General features: G+C 41.4%; 1 protein-coding gene across 6 annotated transcripts in view; it reads right to left on the bottom strand.

The window, feature by feature from the left end:
* Nucleotides 1-16,369, bottom strand: part of AKAP13 (A-kinase anchoring protein 13) — a 246,255-nt gene that overhangs the window by 8,529 nt on the left and 221,357 nt on the right. For all 6 annotated transcript variants that reach the window (XM_075858212.1, XM_075858211.1, XM_075858213.1 and 3 more), the window contains 12 exons: nucleotides 14,171-14,231; nucleotides 12,905-13,043; nucleotides 11,836-11,948; nucleotides 11,347-11,493; nucleotides 10,356-10,606; nucleotides 9,199-9,324; nucleotides 8,994-9,111; nucleotides 8,057-8,308; nucleotides 7,198-7,274; nucleotides 4,967-5,148; nucleotides 4,805-4,887; nucleotides 37-222 (listed from right to left, as the gene is read on the bottom strand). In XM_075858212.1, coding sequence (XP_075714327.1) covers nucleotides 37-222; nucleotides 4,805-4,887; nucleotides 4,967-5,148; nucleotides 7,198-7,274; nucleotides 8,057-8,308; nucleotides 8,994-9,111; nucleotides 9,199-9,324; nucleotides 10,356-10,606; nucleotides 11,347-11,493; nucleotides 11,836-11,948; nucleotides 12,905-13,043; nucleotides 14,171-14,231 — 1,735 coding nt within the window. The remainder of the gene's footprint in view (nucleotides 1-36; nucleotides 223-4,804; nucleotides 4,888-4,966; nucleotides 5,149-7,197; nucleotides 7,275-8,056; nucleotides 8,309-8,993; nucleotides 9,112-9,198; nucleotides 9,325-10,355; nucleotides 10,607-11,346; nucleotides 11,494-11,835; nucleotides 11,949-12,904; nucleotides 13,044-14,170; nucleotides 14,232-16,369) is intronic.

Consider the following 16,369-nt stretch of genomic DNA (forward strand, 5'->3'; position numbering starts at 1 on the left):
CACTTGTTAAGAAAGTGTTAAAATGTTAATTCATACCCTCTTTTATTGCACTATTTATTAAAAACTCTCCCCGTGGAGCCTCCTCTGTGTCAGCTCGGAAAAGAATTCTTCCCGACAAACAGAAATTCTTTTCAGGACTACTGAAGTCCACCAAGGTTTGAAAAATCTTCTCTTTTTCTTCAAGTAAACCAATAATCTGATCATCTTTTTTCTGAAGTCGCTCTGTTATTGGAGAAAAATAAAAACAAAATAAACTCTATTGTTTGCTTGTGACTTTCTTTTATCTCTGTATTACTGGCTCTGTAGAACATAAGTTCACACAAGCTGCAATTATTCACGTAGTGCCGCCATCTTCTGGTCATGTGGCGTTTAACCCAGTACAACTTGTCATACACTTAGCTAAAATGCCTCTCCTATCCAAATTAAAGCAACAGACGCGTCTCACCCCTCCCAAAACGGAGAAGAATTCATTGCACCCCGAAAGTGTACGTGGTAATTTAGCGTACAAAGCAAAAAAATCTATTTAGAATAATCATGAATCAGCATATAATGAAAGAGGAATTTAAATATCTGTATGCTGAAGTACTCCATGTGCAACACCGTATTAAAGCGTGCCTCCAGAGTTACTGGAGTGACTACCAACATTTTAAATTGGACGACAGTATAGGCAACCGGCAGATTTTGACCCCTCAAACCAGCTGACAGTGCTTAATACAGGACAGGGAGAGTTGTGCAACCATACCAGGGATAATGGTCATGCAATTTGCATGACCAAGAAATCTAGTATTATTATTCCCCCAGGGCCACAGTTGCAAGTACCATGGAGGCAGCCTCCTCTTCTTCAGTGCTGTGGGCTCTCTTCACATCCAATCAAGAGATTGCTAGAGACGTCACTCAGAGCAGGAGGGTCTGGGAAGAAGCACATGAAGGGGCCACCTCCATAGCACTTGCGTTCGTGGCACCTGGGACATTAAATCTGGATTTCTCAGTCATGCAACCTGCATGACCATCCCCCCAGGTAGGGTTACACTGCTCTCCCCGTCCTCTATATATTGATTTAAGAAATTTTGTACAGTCAAAACTGCCAACAGATTCCCTTTAAACTTCTAGCAGGATACAGACGGTTTCCTTCAGTCTAGAGTTCGGACATCTAGTGGCCAATATGAAAACTGTGATAGTTTATAAGTTATTTAATTACACATTCTAGAGGGCAGTGGCGCAACTACCGTGGTAGAAGCCGTAGCGATTGCTACGGTGCCCGCGGCATGAGGGGGCCCGCGCCGCCAGCCGACACCCCCCATATGCCCGGTGGCGCCGCTAGCAGCTGTTATGGCTGCTACAGCGGTAGCGACGCTACTACGGGGCCCGCGCCGCTGAGCCTCTAACATGTATGGGTCGGGCGACACATGCCCCCTCAGGCCCGGGGACATCGCTAGCACCGGAGGGGGCCCCTGTGCTTGCGACAGTCACCCCCTCTTGCAGTAATTATACCTGTGTCTATAGCACGCAGGTACAAATACATGTATCAGCGCTGGATAGCCGGGCACGTTCTGTGCCCGACCATTCAGCACCTTACAATGATGCTGATTGGCGGGGCCGCTTCCGTACTTGAAAGGCGCTGATTGACGGGGCAAGTCATTATGCCCTGCCAGTCATCGCCTTTGAACGACGCGCCGCTTGCATCGTTCAGCTCCAGCAGACCTGCTCAGAAGAGACCAGATCTGCATTGCCACCGGACAGCGTGGGAACGGGATCAGGGCGAGTATGTAATTTATTTTATTTTTTCTACTAAAACTGAGTGGCGTTATCTACAGTGGGGGCTCTGTCTACAGGGGGGCACTATATACAGGGGGATCTATATGTGGGCCACTATATACAGGGGGGTCTATATGTAGGGATGTGGGCCACTATCTAAAGGGGGGGTCTATATGTGGGCCACTATATACAGGGGGATCTATACGTAGGGATGTGGGGCACTATCTACAGGGGGGTCTATATGTGGGGCACTATATACAGGGGGGCCTATATATGGGGATGTGCGGCACTATATACAGGGTGAGCTATATGTGGAACACTATATACAGGGGTGGGCTATATGTAGGGCACGATCTATAGGGGAGCTATTTGTAGGGCAACATCTATAGGGGTGGCTATATGAGGGACACTATATACAGGAGGAGCTATATGTGAGGTACTATCTACAGAGGTGGGCTATACGTGGAGCACTATCTATAGGGGAAGCTATATGTAGGGAAGCACGGTGGCTCAGTGGTTAGCACTATTGCCTTGCAGCTCTGGAGTCCATATGTGGGCACGATCTACAGAGGGCTGTATGTGGGGCAATATCTACAGGGGCTTCTATGTAGGACACTATCTACAGAGGCACTATCTACAGGGGGCATGATGTTTGTGTGGGACACAGTGTATGGTACTATTATAATCATGGACAGAGTGTATGGTGTTTGAGGTGCAGTGTACGGCGCTTTATTATATTTAGAGGTGTTGAGAATTTTAACTTCGTTTATAGGTGCAGAAATGTTTTAAAATGGAGAAGCTGAAGACATCTGAGCGGAAAACTGCAGAAATGGGTCGTGGCCGGGTTAAATCCATCATAGAGGTCTGGACCGGAGGGAGAAGAAAAGAACTAGAATCTGAGAAGTCACTGGTGAGTCACTTAATGTAAATGTTTATTCTGCCTCTAATCAGCACTGTAGTCACTGTATGATCTGCAGCGAGATGATGGGTGGTATGATTTTTGTTTTGTGAAACAGCGTCTCCCAGCATATTCTTACTATTGTTCGGGCCATGCTGGGAACTGTAGTTTTACGCCGTACAAACCTATACGGCAGGGGTTACACTAAATTGAGCTGTATTTGTTCTGGTGTTGTATATATGTACTGAGCTTTGTTCTGTTTCTGTATATATGTACGGAGCTTGGTTCTGGTGTTGTATCTATGTACGGAGCTTGGTTCTGGTGTTGTATCTATGTACGGAGCTTGGTTCTGGTGTTGTATCTATGTACGGAGCTTGGTTCTGGTGTTGTATCTATGTACGGAGCTTGGTTCTGGTGTTGTATCTATGTACGGAGCTTGGTTCTGGTGTTGTATCTATGTACGGAGCTTGGTTCTGGTGTTGTATCTATGTACGGAGCTTGGTTCTGGAGTTGTATCTACGTACGGAGCTTGGTTCTGGTGTTGTATCTATGTACGGAGCTTGGTTCTGGAGTTGTATCTATGTACGGAGCTTGGTTCTGGAGTTGTATCTATGTACGGAGCTTGGTTCTGGTGTTGTATTTATGTACGGAGCTTGGTTCTGGTGTTGTATTTATGTACGGAGCTTGGTTCTGGTGTTGTATTTATGTACGGAGCTTGGTTCTGGTGTTGTATTTATGTACGGAGCTGAGTTCTGGTTCTGTTTTTATGTACTAATCTTGGTTCTGGTACGGTATATATGTACTGAGTTTGGTTCTGGTACTGTACATATGTACTGAGCTTTGTTCTGTTGCTGTGTATATGTATGAGATTTGTTCTGGTGCTGTATATATGTACTGAGCTTGGTTCTGGTGTTGTATTTATGTACGGAGCTGGGTTCTGGTGTTGTATTTATGTACGGAGCTGAGTTCTGGTTCTGTTTTTATGTACTAATCTTGGTTCTGGTACTGTATATATGTACTGAGTTTGGTTCTGGTACTGTACATAGGTACTGAGCTTTGTTCTGTTGCTGTATATATGTATGAGATTTGTTCTCGTGCTGTATATATGTACGGAGCTTGGTTGTGGTACTGTATATATGAGCTTCGTTCTGGAGCCATATATGTCAGAGCTTGGTTCTGGTACTGTATATATTTGAGAGCTTGATTCTGGAGCTGTAATTATATAGGATATATTTATAATAACAAAATTGCAGGGCAGATGGAATGGTTTTCAATTCATTGTATATTTCATGGGAACCAGTCTGGTAGTTTTAACCCTTTGAACCGTCACCATGTGGTAATACATGACCTGACAATATTTCCAAATGTATGTTTTTTTCAGATGCACCAACAACCTTTAAAATCCACTTTTAAATCGGCGCACACTATATGCTAATTACTCATTAAAGGGTCATGGGGCGGTGCCGCTATCCTGAAGAGTCACATAGTCCTACCTCCAGACCCACCTTTCCATGTTTGATTGAAAACCCCCTGGCTGATACAACTTTCTTGGATGCGCCATTGCCTTGTGGCACTATACACAAGGGGGAGCTGTGTGGCACTATACACAAGGGGGTGGTGGGGGGCGCTATCTACAAGTGGGGTGTGACACTGTCTATAGGCGGGGCTGTATAGCACTGTCTGCAGGGGGGCTGTATGGCACATTCTACAGGGGGCCCTATCTATAAGGGGGGCTGCTTGTGGCACCTGGGGTCCCCAGTCAAGAGTTTGCTACGGCGCCCAGTCTTTCCTAGTTGTGCCCCTGCTAGAGGGTCTCTTTAAATGCAACACATTATGACCACATATCTTTATATTAAAAATAAAATAAGGAGGTGAATGGCATCTTTGCTTGGACACTATGGTTGATATTCAATTGATATCTAAAATCATTTCAAGAGTTTGCAGCACTTAGCTGAAGTAATCTCCTATTTCACCATACAAACGGAGGTGACAAACAAAATGCAAATGTGTGTTACAAGGACAACTGGTTCATACTGGCTTTAGGTGATCTTGAGTGATCTTAGAAAACAATAAAATATTAAAGTATTGTAAAATACAAGAGTTTCCTGGGAACATAAATAATTTTTACAATATAAAGTTGGAGGTTTATACCTTTCAGTTCTTTGGCTTTGGCGTCCCAGTTTCTTTTTTCTTCCTCAGATTCGCTCTGAACACCTTCATCCTCATCTTTCTCCCTATATGTAAAACGCAAGGCAGTGAGTTAATACACAGGATGAGGTTCACATCAGATTGTAGTAAAATAAAGCAACGTACATAGTCTGCATTGTTTCCTTGATCGTTTCAATCCAGCTGTTCCGCTCTTCCTTTGTACTGGCAAGTACTTCTACTAATTCAGGGTCTTTTCCAACCATGCTAATCAGGAACAGTCCCTTCTCATCATGAGCCACCTCCCGCACAATGAGATTCTTCAAAGAAATCACGGTTGATTTTTGTTCCTTAACAAAAAAAAAAAGGCAAAGAGAAAAATAAATGAAAAACAAGGAATCTATAGATTATAGTTCCTTATTTAGGATTGTATTACATCTATACAAAAGACTCAAAAGTATAACATTTAGGCCTTATTCACACGAGCGTCCGCCAAAAATTATTTTTCACGCATATGAATGTCTGTGTTACGTCTGAGGTTTCCGTGTGTCGTCAGTTGTTTTCGTCCGGTTTTTCTCCACTGCAAGCACTTCCTGGTTTCACTTTTCTTTTGCAATTCTTTAGCAACTGATGTGCGAAGCGTTTAGCACACGGATGTAATCCTTGTGCGGTCTGTTTTTTTTCACGCACCCATAGACTTCAATGGGCGAGTCTGGTCCGCAAAAACTGGCAAGAATAGGGCATGCTTGTGAGTTTCTCACAACGGACACACGCTCCAGTGAAAAACACAGCTTTGTGAATAGCCCTATTGTCTAGTATAGGTCAGTGTGCTGTCCACTATTAAAACGGACAGCACACAGACTAGAAATACATTCGCGTGAATAAAGCCTTACATGTAATTTACACTGCAAATGAATGCACATTGAATAATAAGGTTGAGGACACTAGTTAAAGGCGGCCGCATGCAACCAAAAACCACTCGCGGGTGGCAGGCGCGGATTACAAATTCATAGTTAAAGGCCGCATGACCAATAACAATTTTTTGTTAATGGCCACATGGTATTCCATGTAAAACTATGATAGCCTATAAGAACATAAAATGTATATGTTGGAAAGTGCTCCTGATGTAAATATGCCTAAAGTACATCATAAGCTGATGCAAACACAAAGCCTCAGAAGTAGCCAATTTCCTCAGAGCACCAAAATATGATATTCTGCACTGCAAAGGACAAAATAAAAGTAAAGGATGAATGAGTGAGGGGGATTCTAGTAGAATTCTAGGATGGAATATTAAGAATATTTCCATTATAAGGCCCCATATGCACACGACCGTAAAAAAACTCTGTAATTGAAAACCGCAATACGGTCCGCAATTACGGACCCGCCTGGTTCTATTGGCCATGTACACCTTTCCGTAGCACTATGGATAGGTGTCCGTGCCGTACAACCGTGCTGAGAAATATGGAGAATGTCCTACTTTTCGGATTTTACGGGCCGTGCTCCCATACTTTGTATGGGAGCACGGCATGAAAATGCGGCCCGCGGGCCGCGATTACGGGCACAGCCGTGTGCAAGAGGCCTAAGGCCCCATGTACACGACCGTATTTTTCATCAGGAATTACGAACCGATTCATTTCTATTGGCCACGGACACCTTTCAGAATATTTACTGATGGGTGTCCGTGCTGAAAAAATTATACAACCTGTCCTATTGTCAGTAATTACGGCTCGGACTCTCCCCTAGAAGTCTACGCGAGCTTCCGTAAATACGGACGGCTATGCATGTGCATCAGTAAACCATCCGTATTTACGGAAGCGTTGCTAGGCAACATGTTGATGACATCATTTGCAGCCACCCTCTTTTTACGGATCCGTATATACGGACGCAATACAGACCATATTTGCGGATACCAATCTGTAAATACGGATGGATTATGGATCCGTATTTACTCATAGATGAAAATACGGTCGTGTATATGGGGCCTTAAGAAAGAGGACTAGGCCAGCAATAGGGATCCACCGAATATCTAATGTCCATGAAGCCTGGCAGACCTTCAGTATCTTTCTACCACCAATCTAAAATGTATACACTAAAGATGACAAGTTTAAGATGCAGTTGTCACAGGGTAAGGCCTCATGCACATGGCCGCAGCCTGCATTGTCGGCCCGTGGTCCCATACAAAGTATGTGAGAACGGCCCGTAAAACGCAAAAGATAGGACATGTTCTATCTTTTGCGGTACAGTTCTACGGCACGGAAAGGCGTCCGTGGCCAATAGAACTGAAAGGGTCCATGATGGCGGACCGTATTACGGTCGGCAATTACGGAGATTTTTTTATGGTCGTGTGCACGGGGCCTAATAGTGTACAACTTTAGTTCATGGATGTGAATAATCCTCACCAGTGATGCAAAGACATATCTCTGGTCCTTTTCTTGGAGGAAGAGTAAAACATCAGACAGCAGAACAGCCATAGCCTCTGTGAATCAAATAACAAATAAGGGGTTTACTGTAAAATTTAATAAATCCACTGTAACCTTCCCACCGCTGTGCAGAACTTCCAGCGCACCAATAATCTGCCTTGTCTAACCTCGTAGAGGGCGCTACGAATAGTGCAGCTGTAGTAGTCAGAACTCACTTCTCTTTCTAACACATTCTACAATTTGTAGCAGCAGGGAGAAAAAAAAACAAAAAAACGAAGGTAATACTGATGGCAATGTCCTACAACTTGGTGATTCATCTGGAAAGGATGATCGGTTTCAGGCAATATGGTTCAGGAGCAGCAAAAATAGCTTTAAATTATGAGTTTTAATTCCTCCCTTTCATTTTACTTCCGGTCTATGCTTATAGAGAGAGTTCATAGCCAAGAAAACCAGGTTACCAAGCCTTGTAAAGTTGGTGTTGATGGAACAGGGAAAAACAAAATGCTCCTCCAGCAGGGTGGAGACTGGGAGAACTGGTTGTTCTTGGCAGAACACTGCTTGTGGGCGAGGATGACTAACACACAACTTAATTGTACTGATGTCACGATGTAAAAAAGCTGAGCCTCTGAAATGGACAGTCCACCAAAGCACTCACTGCAACTCTAGCATTTCAGCACTCCCACCCCATAGCCATATGTGAGCAGACGATTCAACGTATCATTAGAAATCGCTCAGACTAGCAGATTTACACAGTCTCTGTCAAAATCTGCAGGTTATTTTAAGATCCCTTTTGCCCCAAGAACAAAACTATAACCGTGTTAACCAATGAATATTTTACCTTTCGATCTACTGGTTTGGTTGGACCTCAAGAAAACAGGACCATCACGAACAAATTTCCTTCTCTTTAGATCCTCCTTGGCAAACATCTGCCCACTCTTCATCCGTTGTATAGACTTGCTGTCGGTCTTACTATAGATCTCATGGAGGCGATTCTTCATCTCGTAGTTCTTTACTTTGTTATTCACTCCATTTAAAACTTCCTTTACCAAGCTTAGGGCATACGTCACAGCCTGATGTTCCACCTCATTTTCTGAAATATCAAATTCTAGTTAGGTGATAGACAAAAAGAAACCATAAAAGTGTAAAAAATGTGGAATGCAGATTACCCGCTGTAACCCCATTTTAATGACGGGTCAAGATGACCAGAGAAAATGTCACTTTTTGGAATGTGACATTCTAAAGGGGAGATGGCTATTCTAAACAAATACTACCTTTTTTGAGTGGCATACACAGAATTTCTTATCATAAGTCCTGGGGTGATCATTTTTTTCAGCTCCCTGATAGGGTTTATTTATCATTAAACGCGTAGATTGTGAGCCCTTGTGTGCAGGGCCCTCACTTCTTAATCAGTCTGTCACTCAGCAAGCTCTTGTTTATTGTACGTGTTGTTTTTTTTGTCTCATGTTATGTATTTAACCTTTCCGTATTTCTTATGTAAAGCGATTCGTTAATAATAACAATTATTATATTACATTTTTTTTTTTTTTTTAAACTGCCGATATATACTTCGATGGCATTACACTAGATCCCAACATAAATTTACCATAAGTGGCCAGTAAGGGGTAAACGTTAACAAATACCAGTGTAACAATGTTCTGGGACCCAAAACGAACAACTTCTCAATGAAATGTGCAAATAGATCTTCCCTGGATGCGTGGTACTAATATCTAACGCTTGATGGACAGTCAAATTACATAGATGAATGAAGAAATTACCGTCTGTATAATGCAGAATTCGCTCCAAAATGATTGGATACTTGGTAATCCGTTGTGTAACCAATAAAAGGCATTCTGGAATCCCCATACGCCTGACTATGGGGCTGCTACTCTTTTTCTGAAACAGACACAAACACGAAAAAGTGACCCACCTATATTTGGTAACCCACAATGTATTCCTAATAATAGAAGCTTTATTCTATACCTTTACAAAGGCCTGAAACCTTTTGTCCTTAGACAGCAAATCCTTGAAGTAGTCCAACGCTTCCTTGTGGTGGCCACAGAATTTACCATAAGTTTTAATCATGCGCTCGGCATTTTCTCCAGAAAACTGAAAAAAACACCACCAAAAAAAATAAAAAATTAAAAAATAGGTCAATGGAACTTAATAGGATATATAATGTTCAATACTAAGGTCCACACGGGTATAGACAAAACAATTAGGCCAGCAATCTGTGTTTTGTCACTTTATTCCAGCTCACTAGTCGCTGGTTTTCTGAGTCACAGGTGACATTTCCATCTATACACATCATGCTAAATGCAAACAAATAATAGAAGCATAAATGATATGATCATTATTAGGAGTAAATTGGTACATTCTACATAAAATCACATACACAACGTTTTGAAACCCTGATCCTGGGGGTTTTAGCTGCTGGGAACCCCAAGTGTTAGTTGCGATCACTGGGGGAACCACAAGGTAAATTCTGATTTTCCATAATAAAATGAAGCACGATATCGATTTCAGTGGATACCAGAAGTCCTCCAGAATCAAGGACAAAGCTTTTGGTCCCCATTACCTACTGGACCCTGCCCTGACAGGGCTTAGTGGGAGTAATGGTCTCGAACAGACGAGCCCCTTTACAACACATCAAACTTTCAAAACCTAAGTAAATAATTGTGCTGAACCTGCTGCTGCTGCTTGTCTGGTCAACAAGGTGGAAACAGCATCTCAACAAAAATTCTAATTGTCACATTTCGATATTTGTGCTTTCACTAGAGCCACGACAGATCCGTCATGATCCGTTTTGTAATAAATTCTATTTGCTTAGAATGGATTGGTTCGTTTATTTTTTTTTTGCTCTTCTTTCTGGATACAAAGGCGCACTATGCCACACTATTCTGGTCTTCAAAAAAACAGAAAACGGATGAAAAAGATCCGTTGCCATATAAAACAAAGCATTCATAAAAGAAGCTCTGATATCAGTGCTTCTGCAAGGTAATACAGTGCATTATACAGCACACATACCTAACAATTCTACCCGCAATGCAGCCTGCCATAAAATACCACACTGCGGGCAACAATTCATACAAAAAAGGCTTCATACTGCCCTAGAATGCACAAGTATGAACAGTTGTTACCTGCTGTGTGCAAATATCTCCAATCCTTCTCATGACAAAATTCTTCTCACTTTTTTCAGCCATCGATTCCCTTTTCCTTTCCAACATTCGCTGGAAGAAGCGCGTGTGGATGTTCAGTAGATCTTCCATGCATGGAAAGATCTTCTCTATGACTTGCTGCTCATACTGCAGTTCTGACAACATTCCCTGACAGTAGATGTCACTCATGATCTTCAGTCTGAGGATATGGTGCATTTCAGTCTGCATAAGCTCTGCGCACAAAGTTACAATTATTATTGTATGCAGAATAAAACCAACGTGACTATGGACAGACATGTCATGTTATGTTATTAGATCCTTGTTCGCACAACTTTAAAGGAGTTATTCGGTGAAAGAAAATTGATGGCCTATCCTTCACAAGTGAATGGGAGAAGGCTGTAATAATGTAAACCACCGCTACACGTATGTCGGCGTTTTACAATATGGAGCAGTAAAAATAATTAAGAGGAAGAAGCGCTCGCTGCTCGGTGTGGATGCCAAGAGTTGGACCCCCCACTGATCAGATATCCCACCGATCAGGTATCCTGAGGATAGGCCATTCATTTACTTTCATCTTATAACCGCTTTAAAATGGACATTAGTGAATACGTTACCGGCAATGTGTGAAACAAAGGCATTATACAGAGGAGCTAGGTATTCTGTAGAACGTCCTAAAGTTCTAGACAGTGTATCAAAAAAAGGTCTCCACATATTTCCTACAAATTTAGTAAATACATTTTTTTTTAAAGGCATGTGTGAAAAGTCATTCTATAGAATAACTAGTGTCCCCCCTGTTCTCTATTAGGAATATTATACTTTGCCAGAAATGTTCTCGATAAGTCAATGTACAAGTTAATCAGAGGTCATATATTTTACAAGGTTGTGCAGGCTGATCTAGAATGTAAGTAGTAACTGTTCACATACTGCATGTGAACGCATGAAACAAAGGGCCTATAATTATATTTTTCCTCACCATAAATGACGTCTTGACGTTTCACAACTTCTTTCATTTGTTTCATAAGAAACCCACTGTCCACTGCTTCACTCCAAGAGGCTTTCTCTAGTTGCCTAGAATCCATCTCAAACTCTCCCATGAGCTGCCCCTCATACAGATCAGTACCTGCGAGCAAAATAATTTATCAATCAGAAGTCCAAAACAAATTTACAACAATAGCAGGGGAAGAGAAAAATGTGAAGCGGACTATTTATTAAGTGTATCAGGGAAAAAGGTGGTTTCATGATTTGCAGTTCCCCAATACAGTTTGCAATTTGCAATGAAATAGAGAGGCATGTATCCTCCTATTTTAAGGCCAGAATATACGGAAACTTGACAATTTACCACAGTTGTAAGATATTTAAGCTAATAATCTGTCAACTAATTACTATTGGTCAAAGGTCCTTTAATTAAAAGAGTATTACTGTAATTGACTAACATGTAAATAAGTTATACACAGACTTTTACCTTCATCACTTAGAGATTCCATAGACTCATTGACTTTACTAGCTTTGTGCAAGGAGTCTGTTGATTGTGACAAAGCTCTCAAGCTGCTTAGGAGATTGTCGTCCCGTCCAAGCCTGCAAAGGGAGGATTCATGAAACCTTTATACAAAATGTCACAAAGTAAATGGTCACTGCAATAGAAGTGACCACATACTGCCTTCTACTGTACGTCATGAACTGTGATCAGAACAGCTAAACAATAACAAATGCTCAAAACAAAATTGATCACCAATGTTAAAGGCCACTAACTTTTGGAACAACTTAGTCTGAAATAATAGTATTATTTGATCCTGAACAAATCTGCAAATGACGGATTAAAAATAAGTTTTCCCACTTGGAAAACCTGTTTGAAATCTCTGCCACCAGGGTTTTCGCTTCCTAGTAATTTGCGGTCCACTCACTGCTGCTAAGATGAACCCCTCTTTAGCAGCAAGGACGCCGAGACGAAATGCAGGATCAGGCTGGAGGGAAGTGGTCTCCACTCCCTTCAAATAGTCATATCTCGGACTGATTCTAGTGAAATATGAAAGATGAGATTCTTATCTTTCATATGCCACCAGGATCGCAGTTCTATCTGGGACACAACTGGCGAGATCACTGGTTAAAAACAGTCAGAAATGGGAACTGTATATGCATGTAGTATACAGCTTCCATTCCCAACTGTGTTTTCTGGTGTCACGTGAAAGATAAGAATGTCCGCTTTCATATGCTACTAGAATCACAGTTCCAGGGGTACACAACCCAAGATATGGCTATTTGAGGTCACCCCCCATCCGCGATTAGTGAGGCATTAGTCTGTAGCAATCTGTTACACAAGTTCGGGTGCAGAAAGAACAGGGTAAATTGCATTGGCATAAACAATAATACAGCGCTCATAAAGGGTTACACAGGTACAGAATGACCTCCCAATGAGGTCGCTGCATGATTTTACTGAACTCATCAAAATTCAGGTACCCTCTAAGGAAAAAACCCAACTTTAATATGTATTTGCCTTTCCTTTGTTCCTAAGCAGTGAAAAAATATCTTCATACCCTGAAATATTTTGTGTAGAGATACTTTTGGATAACGATAGGGCAGTCTGTGGTCTTCTGTTATTGAAGCCAAGCGTTATTAGAGACTTTTCATCTACTGCCACAATTGCTGAGCGAGGACGCTCCTTTGGTAGGGAACCTAAAAATAAAAATATGAAAGTATTATATCTGTCATACAATGGCACACATTTATTAATCTGTTCGTCAGTCTTTTGCATAACGTGCACAATTTTTTAAAGATGCAATTAACGTGCAACACAATTTGCAAATTGTTTAGAGACTTTTCTCCTCTCCCACCAAATTAGAAAGGGGACAAGAAAAGTGGGAGGGGGTGTTACAGGAGACCAGGGTTACTCCACGTTTATATAAAGAACATATACAGATGCGCATTGCAAGGGTAAACTATTTTTTGACAGGCAAACAGTTCCAAATATACCACAATTATTAAACGACAGGCACCTTTAAATAACTTATTGGAGATAGCGAGAACTGTGCCTATTTTATATGTGGGCCATTGGGGGGGAATTCCTTAAAGGTTCTAGGCCAGTTTTCTAGTTTAAAAAAAGTCAATTTGCACCAAATTTCAACTTTTGAGGCATTTGCATTGCTCACAAAACTTTATATATAAAAAATAAATATAAAAATCGGCAGAGCTGAGCAAAAGGGGCGGGCCACACAAGTCCCAACAAATTTAGTATAAATTATGACAGAAAAGTGTTGTCAATTATAGCGCAAATCTACTCAGACCTGGAGCAGATTTGACTTTCTGCCACACGCACACACCGAGATGTTCCTTTTTTTTTTTTTTAAAGAAGCGTGTGCCACTTAATAAATGAGGCGCATCTTACTCCAGTGCTTTTTTTTGGTTAAGACTGGCATATGAAACGCCAGTCTTCATAAATTCCCCCAAATATACTTTGGAATATTTACTTGTAATAAAGTGTCAGAAAGAGTGATTTTTTTTCTCCCCTGAAAAACATGGATTATGTCTAGTACTGCAGCTCAGCCGAATTTACTTGAATGGCACTGAGCTACAATACCAGACACAACCCATGCACAAGAGTGGCGCGGTTTCTGGAAATAAACAGACTTTATTCTAAACCCAGACAACCCAAAGTAAATAGCATTTTTTCCCAGAACACTCAGTTTAAATATTAAACAGGATTTAGAATTTGATATTAGTTTTCTGAATTAATAAATAAATAACAGAAGTTCATTGCCACTTAAATCCTAATAATGTATTTTCGGTATTTAGAGATTGCTCACCTTTATGTCTCATGACCACTGTTTGAGTGACAGCACCCTGTGGCTGTAAGACCTTTTCTTCCTGTAAGGATAAACGTTTGCTGCTACGTTAGTAATAGAATTCTTATGGACATATCAGCCACCAACAAGCTTTGAATATTTTCACATAAAAAAATGGAAATTGCTACACTAAACAAAGCAGTAGTACATAGATTACATAGAGTGCAGCGGGGCCGGTCACATGACAAAAAGTTGTATTGTCATCAAAGAAGGCCGTGCAACTAGACTTCAGGTCCCCCGGCAGCGCTATAAAGATCTATGAAAATCTCATAATCAGCGCGACGGGGGGACCGGAATGTATATTAGCAGTGTACTCACAGAGTGCAGCGAGTATCATTTTTGGTCCCCAAAAAACTCCTTTAACTATATACAGCAGACAAATTTAACTATGAGAATGCTGTGTTCTTTACTAGCTGCTAATAGTCAAACAGCGCAATTGTTGTTTTATGCAGTTTGGGCCAATAGTCCAGTGGACTAGTCTTCATACTTTACTGCACTTAAACAGGACACCATGGTATGAGGACAGATCCACTTTAAAATTAGTTTAATTAAATAGTAACTACACTTTTAAACTTTTGATGTGTCAGAGACATATCAAAAGTTTGGATTGGTGGGATCCGGATGCAGAAACCCCCGTAGTTTCCAAAACTAAGGTGCAGAAGTGCTCAGCTGAGATATTTGCTTCTTCGGCTGTTATCAGCGCTCATCGTCAGGCTAACGACCGCTCACATAGAACGTCTATGCAAGCAGTCTACAGCTTGACAGGGAGCGCTGATCACAGTCGAAGGTGCAGGGTGCTCAACTGAGCATTTCTGCACCTTCGATTCAGCAACAGTGGGGGTCTCGGCACCCGGACCACCACCGACCCAAACTTTTGATATGTCTCTATGACAGAGTAACTTTCATCAAACTTTTTATAAGTATGAAGAAGATAATGTTTTTTTTTGTGTATTTATAAAATGTTGTAGCTTTTTTTTCATAAATGCAACCTGTCATTTTAAAAATGCAGTCCGATCTGCAGACAGAATATTATAGAGCAGTGAAGTGTAGATTGATATATATTTTCGTGGGAAAGGATTTACCATAACTTGTAATTTATAGATCTAAATCACTGCTCGGTCTGGGCTTAGTAGTCCAGTGGGCGGTCCTATTTACTGATCGACAGCAATCACTGCATGTATGATCATACACGGAAGGCGGTCAATCACAGAGTTAAACCGCCCACTGGACTCCTAAGCCTAAAATGAGCAGAGGTTTTAATGAATAAATAAGTTATGCTGAATCTTTTTCCCACAAAACTATATATCTATTTACACAGCTTCTCTAAACTCTATAACATGTTGCCTGCAAATTCGACTGCACTTTCAATGTAACCAGATCTCTTTAAAGACCTGCCTCTGGGCAGCCATATTGGAAGCAATTCCTTCTTGAATTCTCTGTATGGACAGTGAAGCAGGTGGTGTGTGCTTTATGGCAGCAGCAACGCATGTAAGTTAATTGACGAGAAATGTTATAGGTTATTACAATCTCCAGAAGTGATGGTGAACAACCCCTTTCCCCAGGGAGTGACAGGGTAGATGCCTACAGAGACATTGGTGAGTGGACAGATATTTTTGTATACACTAGATGCATATAGAGCCTTATACCGTATATATGTGTATAGTGTTGCTATTCTGCCTTATCTAGGACTCCAGCAGTAAAGGGTATTTTCCATAATCATTATGTCGAAGATAGTGCTTGGCAGTCCCATAGAAACGAATGGAGCGGTGGCCAAGCATGAGCACTACCGCTCCATTCCTATGGGTCAACCAGGAACACCAAAGCAAGCCTGTACTTGTGATCGGTTGTGGTCCCAGCGGTCAGACCCCCACTGATCAGACATTCATCCCTTATCCTGCGGATAGGTCAAATATGGATTATGGGGAAAATCCCTTTAACGCGACTACGCTCTAATCGAATGAGATGACTCTTTCAACCTATCCTATACAGAAAAGCTGACAAGTGAGCTACAGAAAACAGTAAGCATCAGTCTTTTGCATTTCTAAGTGGCCAGTAAAAAAAAGTGTGAACTAAACCTTCAATGGCCGGCCAATATAAAAAAACACCTGTTCGATGTGTTCTTCTAATGTGCTCTTTTATTTTATCTCCATTCTGCCATGA

Source organism: Rhinoderma darwinii, chromosome 3, assembly GCF_050947455.1.
Source record: "Rhinoderma darwinii isolate aRhiDar2 chromosome 3, aRhiDar2.hap1, whole genome shotgun sequence".
In the NCBI taxonomy this organism is placed as follows: Eukaryota; Metazoa; Chordata; class Amphibia; order Anura; family Rhinodermatidae; genus Rhinoderma; species Rhinoderma darwinii.